Below are 20,012 nucleotides of genomic sequence, written 5' to 3' on the forward strand. Positions count from 1 at the left end.
GAACTCACATCGATCCTCATGCTTCTGCCTCCCGAGTGCTAGGATTAAAGGCGTGTGCCACCACGCCCGGCCGTTTTCTTTTTTTAAATATTTGTTTATTTATATTTTATGTGTATGGGTGTTTTGTCTACGTGTATGACTGTATATACTTCTCCAGAAATGGAGTCACAGATGATTGTGAGCTGCCCTGTGGCTGGTGGGACCTGGACCCGGGGTTCCTGGGAAAGCACCAGGACTACTAACCACTGAGCCATCTCTCTAGCTGTTCTTTTCATTGTTCCTTGTGTGTGTGATGAGGGTGGGGGACACATGGGACTCACATGAGATCAGAAGGAGACAGCATTGTAGAGACAAGTCTCTCCTTTAAGTAGCTTCCGGGGATTGGACAAAGACTGTGTAAGCGCTTTACACACTGAATCATCTTACTGGTTCTTTTGGTTTTGTTTGCACTTTGAGGCAGAGTCTCGGATCTCTTGTAGTCCCTAGCAGGCCTCAGGTTGACTACTGAACAGCTCTTTAGCTTCCTGCTGTTTCCTCCTGGGGTTGCGGGCTGCTGTCCTGGCGGCCATCTTTTTGACACAGACCCTAACACTTTGCCGCCTAGAATGCCTGGCTGGAGCAGTCAACAAGGAAGGGGTGGGGATGAAGACCCTGGGTCATGTGAGACCGTACTCTGGCTGGCTAGATTTAAAGAGGTGGCTTAAGAGGCGCCCTTAGCATGGATTCAGGCTCCTTTTGCACAGGCCAGCACTCAAGACAGCTTGCCTGGAGACCTCCACTAGTCCCTGCTGTCCCAGGAGACAGCAGAGATCCTGGAGCTGTTGGGGAAACTGCGGGGGGCCATGGGGGGTGCTGGTTGGTGGTTGTTCCAAGGCCAGAAACCCCATCTCCTGACATGTTTTCCCTGTGCATCAGAGCAGGAAGTGTTGTTCATGGTTCACTGCCCAATCAGAAATGTTGGCTGTACAGTCCACATCTGAGAGATCAGGGACAAGTTCCTGTCAGCTTCCCATGGGCACTCGAAGTTCCTGAGAGCACTGTGAGGCTGTGCCATTATTCTCAGACCTGGGGATTCCTCTGGGCCAATTTCTCCTCAGTTTTGCCGGAAAGTAACTACCCAGAGCTGGATAAGGCTTTCTAAACTGAGTGTGTCAGCCCTTGCGGTCGGACCCAGGGGAAATTAACTCATTCCTTGTTTGTCCTCAGGCTAATTAGTGAAGGTGCTGTGCTAACTCAGGAGTTAGGCAAAGTGATGCTATGTGTGCACAGTCTGAGGAGAGAGGCTTTTCCTCTGTCTACCTGTTTATTAAGGGGCATCTCCTTTACTGCTGCCTTTGTGCCCTCTGGGCCATGGGTGGGGTGTGTGTGTGTGTGTGTGTGTGTGTGTGTGTGTGTGTGTGTGTGTGTGTGAGAGAGAGAGAGAGAGAGAGAGAGAGAGAGAGAGAGAGAGAGAGAGCATGCATGTGTGTTTGTTCAGGTTCCGGCAGTCTATCTGCATGTTTTTTTTTCCCTCTCTGAATTTCAGGGTCACGCTGTGTGCCTGACAGGTGAGGAAGAGACCGCCAGGGGATCACTGCTGGCAGGAGCCAAGGGCAAGGCAGCCTCACCCCTAGAAGCAGGGGTGGGCAGGACAGCTGCCCTGCCGAGGCCAGCAGTTCCAGGCAGGAGACTGGAGCCCTGGTGAGGAGCTCTGCTGACCCACATGGCTTAGATGCAGCCCCTTGCTGAGCAGCAGCTGTTCCCAGCTCCAGAGGACCCCACGGCAGGAGTAGGTGCTTTGTGATCTCCTGTGCACCTGCAGCTAGGGCTGCAATCACCAGGAGAAAGGACCAGCACCTCTGATGGGAAGCAGTGGGCCAGAAGCTACGGAGTCGGAGGTTCCTGGTTTTTACAGCAGTTTCCTGACGCCCATGAAGATCACTGGTTTTCTTCCTGGCCTCAGGTCAGGCTCCTCTCCCTTGGCCAAGAAGTTGGGCCAGGAGGGCCTGCAAGTGTGAAGAGGTCTCGTGCATGGAATGCAGGCCCCCTGAAGCCAGAGTGTTCTCTGTGATCAGAGTTGCAGGGCTTCCCCGCTGCGGGGGACGAGGGGCTGCCTCAGCGTCTGCTCATGAGCCACAAGGGCCCCGACTGCTCCAGACTGGACCTTTTCAAGCCACCAAAGAGGCGGGTTCCTGGAGCTGGCGGCCAGCACTCACAAGGAACTCGAGGGCTGGGATGGACTGACCTCTGCCTTGACAGGGTGGCAGAAGAAGCAGAGCCTTTGTGGCCCAGCTAGTGACTGATTAGACCTAATGAAGCCCTAAGCGGAGGCTCCAGTGGCTCAGGGACGGGGGGGAGGGAGGGGGGCTACTCTTGCAGACCTGCTTTCTTCCTTTTACTGAGGGAGGGCGTGGCAAAAGGCCCCTGCCACACCTCGTGCCCCTATGCCCTTTACACGTGCTGCCAAAACAAGCAGGCTGCGCCGTGGCTGGCCTCACAGTGGGCTGGGAAAGGACTGGCCACGGTGACAGCTGCCCCGTGGCCAGCACAATGAAGTGCTCCCTTCGGGTCTGGTTCCTCTCTATGGCCTTCCTGCTGGTGTTCATTATGTCCCTGCTCTTCACCTACTCACACCACAGCATGGCTGCCTTGCCCTACCTAGACTCGGGGACCCTGGGCGGAACACACCGGGTGAAGCTGGTGCCAGGCTACTCGGGACTGCAGCGCCTTGGCAAGGAGGGGCTTTTGGGGAAAAGTTGTGCCTGCAGTCGCTGCATGGGTGATGCCGGTACCTCTGACTGGTTTGACAGCCACTTTGACAGTAACATCTCGCCTGTCTGGACCAGGGACAACATGTATCTCCCCCCGGATGTCCAGAGGTGGTGGATGGTAAGAACTGTGGCCCCTCCTGCTTCGCTTTCGCTGCCCACTTCCCGGAACTGGTCGTCTTTATTTTGGAGCTGCTCTGACAGCTCCTTTTTGGATGTAGGCTGTCTTGTCCTATGATTCCCAGTGCCCTGACAGTGCAGGAAGCCCGTCTGTTCTGAGCTGTGTCCCTGGATCATAGGTTGCCGACAGGCAGGACAAGCTGACTTGGAAGGAGAGAGAACTAGCATTATAGGAGTCCAGTGTAGACCCCGCCCCCCGCAAATACCCTTGGCCCAGGTAGGCAGCACACGTGGCATCAGCAGTCCAAGTGATAAAGTGGGGGCCTGAAGGCCACGCCATAGATAGAGGTGTGCCTATTAGGCAGCAGGTAGCCACTCCACAGCTGCAGCAAGGGCCTAGTGCTACTCCCTCCAACTTCTTATTTCTCTAAAATAAGCATGTGTGTGTGTGCATGTACATGTATGATGTAGTGGGGGATGTGCGGGTGCTACAGTGCACATGTGGAGATCAGAGGACAACTTTGTGGTGTTTGCTTCTTCCTTTTGGTGGGTCCCTCGGATTGAGCTCAGATTGCTAGCCAGGCTTGTGCAACAAGCACCATTCCTCACCGGGTCCTCTTACCTGCCATCCTCCAGCCTCTTACCAGACTCTAGGAGCCGGATCTGTGTGTGCAGCATATATACATGCTTTTGAAAATGTTTTTATTTTAGTATGTGAATGGATGTTCTTTGTGCATGTACGTGCACCACTTGTGTACCTGGTACCCCCAGAGGCCAGAAAAAAGGTTTTGGAGCCTCTGGAGTTGGACAGTTGAGAGCCACTGTGTGGGTGCTGGGAATTGGACCCGGGGCTTCTGAAAGAGCAGCTAGTGCTCTTACTGGCTGAACCATCTCCCCAGTCCCTGTGTATGGTGTGTGTATGTGTGTGTGTGTGTGTCACATGCCAGAGGTCATGGGGTATCTGACTCAGGTGCTGAACCATCTCCCCAGTCCCTGTGTATGGTGTGTGTGTGTGTGTGTGTGTGTCATGCCAGAGGACATGGGGTATCTGACTCAGGTGCTGAACCATCTCCCCAGTCCCTGTGTATGGTGTGTGTGTGTGTGTGTGTGTGTGTGTGTGTGTGTGTGTGTGTGTGTGTGATGCCAGAGGTCATGGGGTATCTGACTCAGGTGCTGGCTGCCTTATTTTTGTTGTTGTGGGGTATTTTTTGTTTTGAGACACAGTCTTAATATGTAGCTCTGGTTATCCTGGAACTTACTCTGTAGACCAGGCTGGCCTCAAACTCACAGAGCCTGCCTGCCTCCGCCTCCCATGTGTGAGGATTAAGGCGTGCACCACTACACTGCCCGTTTTGCCTTGCTTTTTGAGATAGGGTCTCACTGAGTCTAGAAGCCGATGATTTGTCCAAGCTAGCTGACTAATGAGGTTCCAGACACCTGCCTATCTACATACCGCTGGCATCGGATTACAGAAACGCACTGCCTCATCTGGCTATTTGTTTGGTTTTTTTGTTTGTTTGGTTTTTTGAGCAGGGTTTCTCTAGATAGCCTTGGTTGCCCTGGAACTCGCTCTGTAGACCAGGCTGGCCTTGAATGTAGAGATTCCCCTGGCCTGTCTTCCGGGTGCTGAGATTAAAGGCCTGCACCACCACTGTCTTGCCCACCTGACTTTTACATAGGTGCTGGGGAATCTAAACTCAGGTCTTCCTTGCTTGCAAGGCAAGTACTTTTTACTGAGCTTTTTCTCCCTAGCCTAGAAATAATGGATTTTGTTTGTTTTTGTTTTTTCGAGACAGGGTATCCTTGGCTGTCCTGGACTCACTTTGTAGACCAGGCTGGCCTAGAACTCAGCGGTGATCTGCCTGCCTCTGTCCCCTGAGTGCCCGGCGAAATAATGGATTTTAATACTGAATATCCTCATTGGTAAATGTTGGCTCAGAGTGATTATAAACACATCAAGAGGCCTTTTTGGTTCTTTCCAGTTGCTGGAAAAGACCACTCTGGTTGGGAGAAAGCACTGTAAGAGGAGGAACACTGGAGCCTCAGAAGGGCCTGTAACAGGTCCACCCCTATTTTCCTAGGTCCCAAGACCTTTTTGCTTTCATGTCTTCTACCCTGCCCCGTCATCTCTAGAGCATCATTTCCCAGGGCCATCTGGTTGCCTCCTGTGCCAAGAATGGACTCTGTAGGCTGCCTGCTTTCCCTGGCATGGAGAGGCAGTTCCTGGTCCCTGCCCCTCCAGCCAGCATGGGAGCAAGATGACTCTTCTCTCATTTTTCATGGATGTGAGGACATAAGTATCCATGTTTATGAAGATAGCTGTCCAGACCCTATTTACTGGGCCAGACTGTTAAGAGTCCTCCAGACTAGTGTCTGTGGAGCAGGGGCCTGGAGGACCCACAGGCCCGTCTTGTAGCAGAATCTTGCCTGTCACTCAAAGCTACAATCTTTGTTTTATGAAGAAAATCAAGGTTTAGAAAGTGCCTCGTGTCTGCCTGCCATCATAGCCTCAGCAGTGGCCTTACAGAGCCAGACCTCTGAGTAGGGGTGGGTTCCCAGGGGAGAAGACAGTCCTCTGGTCACAGGAATGGAACTGAGAGGCTGTTTAGGCACTATGTTCCTCAAACCACACATCTTCCTGTTCCCCACAGCCTCCCTTTTTTGCCATAAAGTTGAGAATTCTTGTCTCAGAGCCAGGCTTCTGCTCCAGAAAGGTCTCTGGTTCCCTTAGCATTTCCTGCTTGTCCAGGAACCCACTGCGCTACAGCTTAGTCTACAGCAGTGCTGTTACTGCTGAGGGTCAAAGCCAGGGTCTGAGCCCTACTAGGCAAGTATTCCATTCCACCACATGTGTGGCGGTCAGAGTCAATTCTTACCTTCAACTGATGGGTCCTAGGACTTGAATGCTGGTCATCAGGCATGCAGAAAGTGCCTTCCTTCACCTCCTGGGACATCTCAGTGGCCCATGGATTGCTTTTTTTTTTTTTTTTTTTTTTTTTTTCTTCTTTATTTTTTTGTAGGCATGGGATGTTTTATTTGCTGCGCACTCCACCTTCTTTGCTCCTGTATGTCAGCTACCTGGCCCCACTGAGCACTGAACTCTGGCAGGCTATAGTGATATACATCTGCCGTCTTCAGCACTTAGGAGGCTGAGGAAACAGAAACACTGTGTTCAGGGACCAGCCAGTGTTACATAGCAGGCTCAAAGCCAGCCTGGACTATGTGCTGAAACCTTTTTCTCTAACAAAACACAATACTTAGGAGGTGGAAACAGGATTAGGAGTTCAAGGATAACCTCAGCTACATGGAGTCTTTGTTGATCATTAGCAGTTTAGATACCAGCTCTTGATAAGGTGCAGGGGGGACCAGTTTTATTCCATCCATCTGTCTCTGAAAGAACTCTTTTTGTTTGTTTGTTTTTCAAGACAGGGTTTCTCTGTGTAGCCTTGGCTGTCCAAGACTCACTTTGTAGACCAGGCTGACCTCGAACTCACAGTGATCTGCCTGCCTCTGCCTCCCAAGTGCTGAGATTAAAGGTGTGCGCCACCACGCTAGGCTCTGAAAGAACTCTTGTACCTCCCCGTGCTTCCCAGAGGTTCATTGTGGCTATAGACAAGTCCCACAGGGGTCCCCCTGGAGACATATTGGAAAGACCCCTGAAAGACCTTCCAAAATGCCTCAAATAGCACTTCGACACACCACCCCCACCCCAAGCCTCTCTGGAGCATTGGAGGAGCCCATGACTGGCAGGGCACTGGGCTCTTAATAGTGAGACTAGAAATCAAGACTTTGCAACTATGGACAGAGGAGAAGTTCCTCTGTGCTTGGAGAGGGGACTCCCAGACAGGCCTGGGCAAGGAGGTCTTGTGTGGCTCTGACTGGAGGGGAGGTTTGAAGGGGTGAGAGTCTCCATCCTCACAGCCGTCTCCCCTGCCCAGATGCTGCAACCCCAATTCAAGTCACACAACACCAACGAGGTCCTGGAGAAGCTGTTCCAGATTGTGCCTGGCGAGAACCCCTACCGTTTCCGGGATCCCCAACAGTGCCGGCGCTGTGCTGTGGTGGGCAACTCAGGCAACCTTCGGGGCTCTGGCTATGGGCAAGAAGTGGACAGCCACAACTTTATCATGAGGTGAGTTCTTCTGGAATCAGGCAGGAGACGAGGAAGGCAATCCATGAAGCATCCTTGTCTCTTTGGATTTTGTTTGCTTTTAACATTATTTAGTTTGGGCATACTAGAGGACAGCTTGTACAAGTCCCTTCACCAATGAGTCCTGCAAGTTTAACTCAAGATTTTCAGGTTTGGTGGTAAGCTCTTTTACCCACTGGTCCATCTTGCCAGTCTTCTTTGGTTTTTCCTGCGAGGGTGCAAGTACAGTTGCCCAGTGTGCCAAGGGATGTAGCACCCAGAGGCTTCAGTTGATAGTCTTGGTCCCGCCACAGTTTTTCGAGGTTGAGTGTGAAGGAAATACTCAAAATATAAATTTTGGGAGCTGGAGATGAAGCTCAGTAGTTAAGAATATGGCAGCTCAAAGTCACCTGACTGGTTCCAGGGGACCAGGGGACCTAACACTCTCTTCTGACCTTCATGGGCATAGGACATAGCTATTATACATACATACCTGCAGGCAAAACATTTATACATATAACGAACATACGTACATACATACACACACAAATACATACATACACACACACATACATATTACATATACACACACATATAAACACACACATATGTATTATGCACATATAATATACACACATACATATATATAACCACACACACACACACATTATTCTCTGCCCCCCCCCCCAACTCTCTCTCCTGGAAACTTGATCTGTAGACCTGACTAGCCTTGAATTCAGAGACCCACCTGCTTCTGCTTCCCAAGTGCTAGAATTAAAGGCATGTGCTGCCACCACCTGGTAACAGGAAGTATTCTTGTCACTATCCTTGCAGTACATTAAATCAACTTTAAAAGAGGGTGAGGTGGGCATGGTTGCACACATATATGGTTTGTTTGTTTGTTTTTCAAGACACGGTTTCTCTGTATAGCCCTGGCTGTCCTGGACTTGCTTTGTAGACTAGGCTGGCCTCGAACTCACAGAGATCCACCTGCCTTTGCCTCCCAAGTTGAGATGTTTTTCTAAGCCAGAAACTTACTATGGCACCCTAGGCTGGCCTTGGACTTGGGATCTTTAAGCCTCAGCTTCCAGAGAGCTAAGATAAAGAGACTCCCAGTGTCAACTTCTGGCCTCCACATGCACAGGTGATTAAATACACACACACACACACACACACACACACACACACACACACACACACACAGGAATAAATAAGTAAATAAAAAAATGTCAGGTTTTTACTAAACATCTCCTAAGATGAGCATTGCAGAAAGGCTATATTTCCCCCGAGGCAGAAGGCCTTTGTCTTAGAAACTGTTGCTGTCTCCATAGCAACAGCAACACAGCAATGTGTCTCTGAGGTTTCTCATAATTTTTTGCAAGACCTTCCTCACGATGAGAAATAGTGATGGATGGAGAAACAGAATACTGAGTTCCACCCAGAGTTCGAGAGCCACCAGCATTACCCTCATCTGCCAGTTCCAGCACTTTAAAGGACAGGAAGCTGGTGGAGGGATTCTGTTGAGCTCAGAGAGTCAGGCTTCCATTGCTCCCCTTCAGCCCTGGGGCTCTTGGAAAGCCCAAGGAAACCTCCCAGATGCCTGAGTACCTGCTTCTCTGGCCAACTCTGTCATTAGGTTCCTTGGTGATGATTGGGAAGCCCGGGGGTCAAGCCTGTAGATGCTAACGTCGTGGCTACTTCTTACATGAGGGTGTCCTAGTGTAGATACATCCAGAGCTTCTCCTGCACATGAGGCAGTGGGCCCTAGAATTGCTTTGTAGAAGGGGTGGCCTAAATGGTAGTTTGCTGTCTGTGTTCTGTATAAAGAGCCAGATGGCAGTATTGGCAGCCACTTGCAGACCTCTCCTGATTTGGAACCAGCTTCCATCCCTGAGGCAGGGAAAGCCGTGAAATACAAGTGTACCTTGCTCTTGGGGCTCTCGCCTCCAGCTGCCTCCTCCTGTAAATTCTCTGATGGATCAGCTGATGACCCCAACTGGAACTGAGCATTTCTCGCCTCTTCTAGCCAGCTGATCCATCCAGCTCCTAGCATGGTCTGGTGATGGGAGGCATGATGTGAGCGTGAGTGAAAGGAATGAGACAGCCAGACACTGTGCCCCCGAGGAACGTACAATCTGCCCTGCCCATTGAAGGCAGCTAGGAATGGATAGGTTTCTGCAATGCTTGGCTCCATGTCACCAAGATCTGTCATCCTCTGGCCTTTTGACTTATCTAGAATGAGTCAGAGCCTCCAAAAGAATGCCACGTTTCCTCCCATTCCTGTGGAGGCTGTGAAACATCTGTCATCTTGGACTGTGTTTGTCCCCAGCCACTTGCTGTCTGGGGCCTGGAGTAGGCAGGAGTAAAGGGAGCAGACAGTCCCACCATCGGGGCTCAGGAGAGAGTTCTCGACTCAGTTGACACTGGCTACTTACAGTGGAGAAAGCAGACAGTGGTCTGTAGAAGCCAGCCTGGGGCAACCACAGTCTTTCATGGTGGGTTTCATTATGATATTTTCGTGTGTGTATATAATCTGTTTTGATCATAGTCACCTTCCACTGCCTTCTCTTGTCCCTCTTTCCTAGTTCCAGTTGTCCGCTTCTTGCTATCAAATAGTCCTCCTCTCATACCTTTCCCCCTGAAGTTGGATAGTCACAGCCCTTTGACCATTGGGGCTTGGTCTGTCAGTCTCTGGTACAATGAAGTTTGCAGCTGGGCGTGGTGGCGCACACCTTTAATTCCAGAACTCGGGAGGCAGAAGCAGGCAGATCGCTGAGTTCTGAGTTCGAAACCAGTCTGGTCTGGTCTACAGAGGTTCAAGGACAGCCAGGGCTACACAGAGAAACTCTGTCTCAAAACAAAACAAAACCAAACCAACAAAAGATGAGGTTTGCTTTTTAGCTTCTCAGAAGTGTAAATCTGGATCTCAGCGTTGGCCCAGCCCCGTGTCATTGGCTAGATGCCTCCATGTCCTCCTTGCCTTTTCCACTCACTGGCAACTGAGATGTCCCCCTCTGTTCTCTGACACTTCTGCTCCTGGGAGAGGAGCAGGAGGAAAACAGCAGAGGTGCCCTGTGGCACAGGAAGTCTAAACTCAGCCCAGATAATGGTGCTGGCCACTCTGACGGGGGACATTTGTACTGATTTCATAGAGCTGACTTGAAAGCTGGGAGGCACATGGAGATTGTTTCTCCCTCCTGGATCCCTGTGCCATAGTGCAGGGGCAGAGCATCTGGCCACCCTGCTGTGGTGGTAATAATGCTGCAAGTGCTCCATCCACAGGGGACAGAAAGGCCCTCGTAAACAACAGAAAACAAGACAGCAGGCTCGTGCTTGGAGCCATTTCACCTGTGATGTGAGATGTTGACCAGTTTGAGAGGTGGAAGCAGGAGGTCGGGGGTTCAAGGCCAACTTTAGGTACTTAGCAAATTTAAGGCCAGTCTGGGCTGTGTGAGACCCTGTCTCAAAAAAAGAACAAAGGAATCAGAATTTCCCACCCCTTGGGTGTGTTACTGAATAGTGTTGGGTTTGTTCCCAGCATGTAGAATTTACTGCATTCTAATACCTAGGTGGCATTCGCCTGATGCATGAATACACAATTGTACCCCTCAGTTCTTTGATTATGGCATAGCCTTATCTTTACTTAAGCAACTATTGCTGAGCCAATGTATACATCATTTGTACATTAAAATCCTTTTTTCTTGAGACAGATGTCACTCTCTAGCTCAGAATGGCTTCACATGTGTGGCAATCCTCCTGCCTCAGCTTCTTGAATGACGGAAGTATACGCATGAGCCATCATGTCCAGCTTTCATTTTAATTTTGGTGCATGCCAAGTTACCCTCTCAAACACATGTACCACTTTCCTTGGTAGTTCCCTTCTCATCTCATCCCCTTTCCTTCTTCAGGATGAACCAGGCACCAACTGTGGGCTTTGAGAAGGATGTTGGCAGCCGGACAACCCACCATTTCATGTACCCCGAGAGTGCCAAGAACCTGCCTGCCAATGTCAGCTTTGTGTTGGTACCCTTCAAGGCCCTGGACCTAATGTGGATTGCCAGTGCCCTCTCCACAGGACAGATCCGATTGTGAGCCTCTTTGCTGGTGGGGTGGAGTATGGGTGGCGGGAGTTGCACTGGGGAGGGCTCTTCTCTGACTTCAGAATATTCTCTGATTGAATTAGTGAGGAAGGAGGGCTCAAAAGGGTGAGTTAGCTAAGGGTAGAGCTTTTCTGTGTGTCTCTTCCTGCATGGTGGTACTTAGTATACTGGTAGCAAATCTTGATTGTCCAGTTCGGACTGGGCTCTTTTCTTTCTGAACTGTGGGGCTCTTTTTCTGATAACTGTCTTTGGGATCATAATTCTATCACAGCTGAGAACCTTGGGCAATCCATTTCACTGAGGGTTGGTTCTTATTGTTATGATTTTAGTTTTTTGATTTTTAGTTTTTGAGACAAGCTCTTTTTTTGTGTGTGTGGTTTTTTGAGACAAGGTTTCTCTGTGTAGCCTTGGCTGTCCTGGACTCCCTTTGTAGACCAGGCTGGCCTCGAACTCAGGTCCATCCACCTGCCTCTGCCTCCTGAGTGCTGGGATTAAAGGTGTGTGCCACCATGCCCAGCAAGACAAGCTCTTGATAAGCTGCTAAAACCAGCCTTAAACTTGCTCTGCAGCTGTGGGTGGTGGTGCTCGCACTCAGGGAGCCTGGTCTACAGAGCAAGTCCAGGACAGCCAAGGTTACACAGGGATCAAAGGCATGCACCACAACACCCAGCTTGAGAATCCATTCTTGCAAGTTGTCCCATGACATGCATAGCATGACATGTTAGGGCATTTGTGCGCCCACACACACAAATAATAAATGTAATAAAAACTGAAAAAGTAACATTAAAAATAACATCTTTATGAATTGGAATGCTGTAAACATGACAATTAATTTTAGAATGTCTTTATGTTCTATGTGTCTTTGATCTAGTAATATCCCCAGTAACCAAATTGTCTTACCCTGTCCCCAGCCCTAAACAACCGTGCCTGCCTCTCCTTGTACTTTTATGTGTGGCTAAATATTATAAAAAGCACAGTTTTTGGATAGAACTAGAAATGATCATACTGAGTGAGTTAACCCAGAAGCAGAAAGACTCACATGGTATATACTCACTTATAATTGGGCACTAGCCCAAAATACATGCCCCATGGAACTCTTCACTTACTAGGAGATTGGGATAGATGTGAGGACATCCTACTGGCACACTAGGTAAGAGAAATACAGGAGATGGGGAAATAGAAGGATCCAGAGGGTCTAGAAACCTACAAGAAGAACATGGTGACGGGTGGATCGAGGCCCAGGGGGGTCTGCTCAAACTGTTGCACTAACCAAGGACAATACAAATAGTAAACATCGAACCCCTACTCTGCTCTAGCCAATGGACAGGGCATTCTCCACAGTAATGTGGAGAGCAGGGACTGACTCTGACATGAACTCTGGTGCCCCACATTTGACTACCTTCCCCCCTTGGTGGGGAGGCCTGGTGGCACTCAAAGAAAGAATAAGCAGGCTACCAAGATGAGACTTGATAGCCTATGACCATATAGTGGGGGAGGAGGTCCCCCTCAGTCACAGACCTAGGGGAGGGGAATAGGGTGAAAGCAGAGGGAGGGAGGAATGAGAGGATACAAGTGATGGGATAACAATTTAGTTGTAATCTGAATAAATTAAATAAAAAGAATTAAGTGAAAAAACAAAACAAAACACAGTTTTGGCCAGGTGTGGTAGCTCACGTCTTCAATCCCAGCACTTGGGAGGCAGAGGCAGGCAAATTGCTGAGAGTTTGAGGCCAGCCTGGTCTACAAAGCAAGTCTAGGACAGTGAAACCCTGTCTCGATAAAACAAAAACAAAAACAAACCACAGTTTTAACCCTTTCTGGAGAGATGGCTCAGTGGTTAAGAGTACTGACTGCAGCTGGGTGGTGATGGATCTCCCTGAGGCCAGCCTGGTCTACAGAGCAAGTTCCAGGAAAGCCAAGGCTAACACAGAGAAACCCTGCCACGAAAAACAAAAACCAAAAACAAGAGTACTGATTGCTCTTCTAGAAGACCCAGGTTCAATTTCCAGCACCCACATGACAGCTCACAATTTTCTGTAACTCCAAGATCTGACACCCTCACACAGACTTACATACAGGTAAAACACCAGTGCACATAAAATAAATGAATCTTTTTTTTTTTTCTTTCGAGACAGGGATTCTCTGTGTAGCCTTGGCTGTCCTGGACTCACTTTGTAGACCAGGCTGGTCTCGAACTCACAGAGATCCACCTGCCTCTGCCTCCCGAGTGCTGGGATTAAAGGCGCATGCCACCACTGCCAGGCTAAAATAAATAAATCTTAAAAAAAAAATAGTAAGAAGGCTAAAGGTAGTTTAGTACTGCTTTGCCCCTTATGGATTGCTCAACTTGCTTTCTTATAGAGCCCAGGACCACGAGCCCAGGGGTGGCTCTACCATCAATGGCTGGGCCCTCTTAATCAATCAATCACTTATCAAGAAAATACCGCACAGGCTTGCCTACAGCCGGATCTTTTGGAGACATTTTGTCAACTGAGGCTTGTGCCTCTTCAACTGTGTCAAGCCGACATAAAAACTAGCCAGCACACATGATGAGTTTGAGCTGGTCAGCTGATCCAAAAGTAGAGTTTCCCCAGCAGACAACTCGGAGAAGAAAGGTTGAAGTCCCTAGGCTTGACTATCCCACTGAAGGCTTCTGACAAAGTCCTGCAGTGACAGACATATGATGACAACAGATGAGTCTAGAACTCACGACATTGTCACCATTTGGTCATAAGGAGCAGAGGACGTGTTGCCGGGTGTTATGAGCCAGCTGAAAGGTTTTCTTTTCTGTCTCCTTGCAGCACTTATGCCCCAGTGAAATCCTTCCTTCGAGTGGACAAAGAAAAGGTAAGTTCTCCCCCCTTGTTCTTGTGACCCCACCATCATGGAAATTATGCTGGCTTACTCCAGGTGTGCCTCGTCCTGAGGCTCAGGAGTGGCATAGGGCCCTTCCAAGACCATTATAGTCTGCGCCTGCTGGAATGCCCTACTCCAGCTGATCACAGGAACCTAGGAAAACCCGTGTGCAGCACTACTGAGGAACTTCTAGGAGCTGTGCAGAGCCTGGCCCAAACTGGTATACCTCCAAACCCTTCATGTGCCCCTCACTCTCCTTGCAGGTCCAGATTTACAACCCAGCCTTCTTCAAGTACATCCATGACAGGTGGACAGAGCATCACGGGCGCTACCCTTCCACGGGAATGCTGGTGCTCTTCTTTGCACTACATGTGTGTGATGAGGTAGGCAGTCGGCGCCAGGGTAGAGGGGTAGTCACAGACGCCATAAACAGAGGAAGCCCTTCCCCCACCTTAGCAGTGGCCCTAGGGAAGTCACTTTTCTTAGACAGAAACAATGTGGATTAGGTCTTTTCATCCTTGTGCTATAAGTGGTGTATTTGCATTTCCCAGTCTTTATTACCTTTTACACTTTACTAACAAAATTACTTCATTAGAAAAGGAAATTTAGGGCTGGAGAGATGGCTCAGAGGTTAAGAGCATTGGCGGCTCTTAACTGGGTTCAGTTCCCAGTACCCATATAGTGGCTCACAACTTTCTGAAACTCTTCCAGGATACAACATCCTCACACAAATATATGTGCAGGCAAAACACCAATGCACATTAAAAACAAACAACAAAAAGGCAACCTCATAGCTGGGTCTTGGTGGCTATGGAGAGATTGAGACAGGAGGACCGTTTGAGGGCACCCGGCGCCACACAAGACCCTTCCTTTCGTAGAAAAGCAAAACACAAATGAGAAAGAGACAGAAGAGGCTACAGTCTCATCTGGGTCAGAGTCCTTAGGCCAAGCCTGGGTGTCCCCCACCATGGTCCCCGACTCCCGGTGACCTCTGTGCCACCCTCCTCACAGGTAAACGTGTATGGGTTCGGGGCTGACAGCCGAGGCAACTGGCACCACTACTGGGAGAACAACCGTTACGCGGGCGAGTTCCGGAAGACAGGAGTGCATGATGCTGATTTCGAAGCCCATATCATTGACATGCTGGCCAAGGCCAGCAAAATCGAGGTCTACCGAGGCAACTGAGCAGCTCAAGGCGCCATCAGGACCAGTCAAGTCTCGGACCGGCAGGAGCCGGTTGCCACCCACCAATCAGACTGCGCCGTCCCCAGCAACCAATCAGTGCTGCAGTTGGGCAGAGCTTCTCTTTCTTAGCCAATCATGCGACTCAAGGAGAACTTCCGGCACCGCCGTCCCCACCAATCATGGCCTTGGGATGCGGCGGTCCTCGATCCCCTTCCCCTCCCCCTGCTTTGGATAAGAGTTTCTTTTCCGCCTTTAAAGAGGCGGGGCTGGGGCTGTGCAGGAGCGCTTTGGACTACTTGTTTCCAGCTTAGGCCCGGATGGGTGAGTGAAGCCCACCAAAGAAACGTGGTTGCGGTGAGACCCTCTCCAGGGCATTCCGTGGCTCATCAGGTAGTCGGGGATTGCATTCACTCCCAGTTGGGTGAACCTCCCTAGTGTCAGGAAGGGGTTGGAAACTCCACCGAGTCTCATGCAAGGTGCTTCTCTCACATGTGCCCTCACTCCTACTTTCCCCACCACCACCTCAGCGTCTGTCCTTAGGCCCTGGACCTCCTTTCCAGCTCATCTGTTGATCTAGAGACAAAATGACACCACAGGGGCCCTGCTGCCCTCGCACTCACACCACAGCCCATGTCTTTAGCCCTAAGGCAAGAGCAGCATGGTGGATAGCAGGTTGGAAAGGAGAGCACAGCTGCCTATGCATGTATCTTTTCTTTAATTGTCACCCCAAAGAGGAGCAGGCAGCCTCTTGCTTGGGGGTAGGATTTGCTTTGGACTCATACTTCAGTTACCCTGAAGCTGCCAGGGATGGCTGTCCAACCAAGATTGCTTGACAATTCTTTGCAGGCCTCGCAGATGGCTTGGAGCTTTGCTGGGGAGGAGCATATTGGTGGCTGCCATGCATGCCTCCTCCTGTCCGCATCTTGACCCTGCTTACTCGCCCGTTCTAACTCGCTTTCCAGCTCCTAAAGGGCTGGTAAGTCAATCAGGAAGCTACCTGCATGACTTGTCCGGGTTGATTAGGAGAAAGGACTTCAGTGAAATGTCTCAGGCCACAAAAAGCACTCCCCTCTCCCTCCAGTGCCCACATCATATCTCCCATTTTTAATGAGTGGACATTACCAAGCAGCCTCCTCGTTGGGGGACAGTCACCCAGAAGGTGGAGTGGAGAGGGTTGGGATGAGGCAAGTACCCCTAAAAACTAACACATTGAGAACTTTGTTGGAGTCTGTTCCTTCCTAGTTCCTTCTCCAGGGATGGAGAAACGGGGTACACTGAGTGGGACTAGAAGAACTAAGAGCTTCTAACTGTCTTGCCAAGTCGGGGCACCAGCCATTCTGTTCTTGCCTGTCTCATCTCTGCTCTCAAGAAGCTGCTGTGATGAGAAGCTGAAAAACAATGCAACTATGCCAAACAGTATTGAGAAGAATAATTTATTTCTCTCTCCTTCGTCCCTTTATTTTGTTTAAACCATTAATCCCCATTCTAGAAGAAGTAGGTCCCAGCACCCAAATCTTTTGTTCTATGGTTATTTAAACATTCAAAAAAGTTTTTTCTTCCCTTTCTTTTTCTGAATTAAAAAGAACAAACCCCATAGAGTCACTCATCTGTTCTGAACTGTGCCATTGTAGGTATATCTGAGGAGGTGAGGATGTTTGGGAGAACAAAGCAGCTCTGGTTCCCTCTTAAAAGGGAGGAGCCTACTTCATGGGCTGTGCTCTTGAGTTATTATGATTTAAAAATCAACTTTCTGTGCCAGGTATGGTGGCATGTGCAGGTGGGAGGCTGAGGCAGGAAGGTAAATTAAGGCTAGCCTCGGCTATATGGCAAGTTTGAAGCTAACCTGGGATACATGAGACCCTTTCTGAAAAGGAGAAAAAGTGAGCAAGAATACATTCCTGGCTCATCTGAAATGGCCTTTTATAAGCACAGGGCCTTTATTACAGGCTCGTGTTAGCTCATCTCAGCACACAAAGCTGTCCTTTCCTGGCTCTAGGGGAGTTCTCTTTGACATTTTTCTGCTGACTCCAACCACATTACACAAGGCCCACCTCTTGCTGCCAGTGCACCACAGCACTGCACAGAAATGGTTCCCTAGGAGAAGAGCTGGGGCAGGGCCTTCCTCAGCTCTGCTTCTAAGTAAGGAGGAATGCTTATAGAAACTTCAGTAAGGTAACAGGAAAACTGGGGGGAAATGTTGGGGCCATACCTTAAATCACTCACTAAAATAGGTGTCAAATGCATCTCAGAACTAAAATTTTAAAATCCCTACATTTAAGAGCATGTTTTAAAAAAAAAAGATTATGTATACACAGTAAATGTATTCTGGCTGCATATACACCTGCACGCCAGAAGAGAGCACCAGATATTATAGATGGTTATGAGCCATCTCCCTAGCCTGTTACGTTTTTTTCAATACAAGGTTTCTCTGGGTAGCCCTGGCTGTCCTGGAAGTCTCTGGCCTCATACTAGAACGTTTTTATGTTTCTTTGAGACAGCGTTTCTCTATGTCCCTGGATGCCTTGGAATTTGCTCTGTAGACCAGGCTGGCCTTGAACTCATAGATCCACCTGCCTCTGCCTCCCAAGTGCTGGAATTAAAGGTGTGCACCCCCACCACCCTTCCTTCGGGGGGGGGTTGCCCTCTGGTGTTTAACCCTGCTCAGTGATGACGGGGATAGAGGGGCCAATGTGGAGAAGCTGCATCAGAGTTGTATGTGCAGAGACAGAATCTATCAAGAGTGACACTAGGGCAGATGGGCAAAATCAGCTGCAGCCATTTTTGTTGGGATGAGCCATTTTTGCTCCATTACTAGTTAAAAGACTACCTTGTAGTTTTTTGTATTGGTGTCTGTTTTGCTTTTTTGAGACACATTTTTCTTTGTAGTCCAGGCTGTACCCACCTGCATCTGCTTTTTGGGTGCTGGGGTACCCTGCCAACACTCAATTATCTGCTTCCCCCCTTTTAAAAGATTTATTTATCATGTATAGTGTTTTGCCTGCAAGTACACCTGCACTCCAGAAGAGGACACCAGAACTCATTATAGAGATATGTTCAATTCCCATGTGGTTGCTGGGAATTGAAATCAGGACCTATAGAAGAGCAGCCAGTGCTCTTAACCGCTGAGCCATCTATCCAACCCACTCCCCCCCCCCCCCCCCCGCACCCGGGACAGGGCTTCTCTGTGTAGCTTTGACTGTCCTGGACTCATTTTGTAGACCAGGCTGGCCTCGAACTCAGTGATCCTCCTGCCTCTGTCTCCTGAGTGCTGGGATTAAAGGCATGTGCCACCACTGCCCAACTTTTTTTTAAAAAAATAATTTATGTGCATTAGTGTTTTGCCTACATGTGTCAGATCCACTGGAACTGGAGTTACAGCTTTGAGCTGCCATGTAGGTGCTGGGAACTGAACCCAGGTCCTCTGGAAAAGCAGGTAGTGCTGTCAACCACTGAGCCATCTCTCCAGCCCTATCAGCCTTTATAGAAGATGGTTCTCCATTTTCAGTGTCACCATTTGGGTCGGTATGTTCTCCATTTTCAGTGTCACCATTTGGGTCAGTGCGGGTATTAATTGCTTCACCTTGCTTTGTGCCTTCTCCCTTCTTTTCTGAAGCCTCCCCAGTGCTCACATGCCTGTACACCTGTGCACACAAACCTCCCCACAGTGCTCACATGCCTGTACACCCGCACCCATGAACTCCTGCATTCCCGTTCCAAGGTAGGCCTTTTTTTTTTTTTCTGACAGGTTTCTCTGTGTTTTCTTGGCTGTCATGAACTTGCTTTGTAGACCAGGCTGGCCTCAAACTCACAGAGCTCTGCCTGCCTCTGGCTCCCAAATGCTGGAATTAAATTCCTGAGCCACCACACCTCTAGACCTTGACTTTTCCTGCTGTCATTACTTCCATTCTCATTCAAGGGCTGGACCTCTGGCCCATGTACCCACCCCTCTGTCATGTACTCCCCTTTTATGAAACCAAAATAATTCACACCCAAAAAGACTTGTCTAAATATGCTTTCCTTTTTTCCTTTCCTTGAAAAGGGGTCTTACTGTTGCATAAGACCCTGAATTCTGGGCTCAGGAGATACTATACAGGCTAGGATCACAGGTGAGGACTAACACATCTGGAATCTTAAGATCTATGTGAACGTAAAAATGTACTACTCACAAACTGACTCTATAGGAAAGATGGTTTTAGTTTTGTTTTTGAGACAAGGTCTCTGTAACTCTGGCTGTCCTGGAACAGAGTGCTGGGACTGAAGACAGTTACGCCTCTGGGGGTGGAGTGCACATGACTGCCAGGTGCCCAAGGGGAAAAGAGGCAGCAGATACCTCTGGAACTGGATATAAAAGGAAGTTGTTAAACAATCCCTCTAGCTTCTTTCTGGACTGGCAAAGTCTTAAAGAAATCCATACAATAAATCAGGCATTATGGCACACTCCCCTAATCCCAGCATGCAGGAGGCAGGTGGATTTGAGTCAGAGCCCAGCTTGGTCCTAGAGCTACACAATGAGACCCTATTTAAAAAACAACAAAACTAGGATACGACAGAGTTGGTGGTGAATTACAACTTTAAATGTTCCCACTCTTACCTAAGAATTCTACTCACAGGAATGTAAAAGCAGTTCTTACTGTGATCCAAGACAGGGACTCAGCCAGCCACTGTGGCACTATGGGTATTGAGCATGCTCAAAATCCTCTACCTATCACTGAGGAGTAGTGAAATATATGCCAGGGTGGCTGACAGCTACTTTCCAGAGTTAAACAGGTATGTGTGTGTGTGTACATGTGTGTACTAGGCCTGTTAAAAAAAAAATGTGTGCACCTGAACCATCAGGTTACATAATAGTGTGAAGTATTCACACTTCTGGAAAAT

At 49.2% G+C, this 20,012-nt stretch overlaps 1 protein-coding gene across 1 annotated transcript; it reads left to right on the plus strand.

The window, feature by feature from the left end:
• Positions 1–1,775: 1,775 nt before the first annotated feature.
• St3gal2 (ST3 beta-galactoside alpha-2,3-sialyltransferase 2) lies at positions 1,776–16,116 on the plus strand. The gene is made up of 6 exons (XM_051169089.1): positions 1,776–2,868; positions 6,806–6,999; positions 10,905–11,084; positions 13,898–13,943; positions 14,216–14,335; positions 14,964–16,116. The coding sequence occupies exons 1-6, from the start codon at positions 2,530–2,532 to the stop codon at positions 15,135–15,137; spliced, it is 1,053 nt and encodes a 350-aa protein (XP_051025046.1). The 5' UTR covers positions 1,776–2,529; the 3' UTR covers positions 15,138–16,116.
• The last annotated feature ends 3,896 nt before the right edge of the window (positions 16,117–20,012 follow it).

This window comes from Acomys russatus, chromosome 26, assembly GCF_903995435.1.
Source record: "Acomys russatus chromosome 26, mAcoRus1.1, whole genome shotgun sequence".
In the NCBI taxonomy this organism is placed as follows: Eukaryota; Metazoa; Chordata; class Mammalia; order Rodentia; family Muridae; genus Acomys; species Acomys russatus.

What these genes read in the sequence shown, in the direction of transcription:
- St3gal2 (XM_051169089.1), top strand. Translation starts at nt 2,530, where the DNA reads ATGAAGTGCTCCCTTCGGGTCTGGTTCCTCTCTATGGCCTTCCTGCTG. An exon ending in ATGTCCAGAGGTGGTGGATG is followed by an intron (nt 2,869 to 6,805) that starts GTAAGAACTGTG and finishes TCCCCTGCCCAG; the next exon opens with ATGCTGCAACCCCAATTCAA. An exon ending in AGCCACAACTTTATCATGAG is followed by an intron (nt 7,000 to 10,904) that starts GTGAGTTCTTCT and finishes TTCCTTCTTCAG; the next exon opens with GATGAACCAGGCACCAACTG.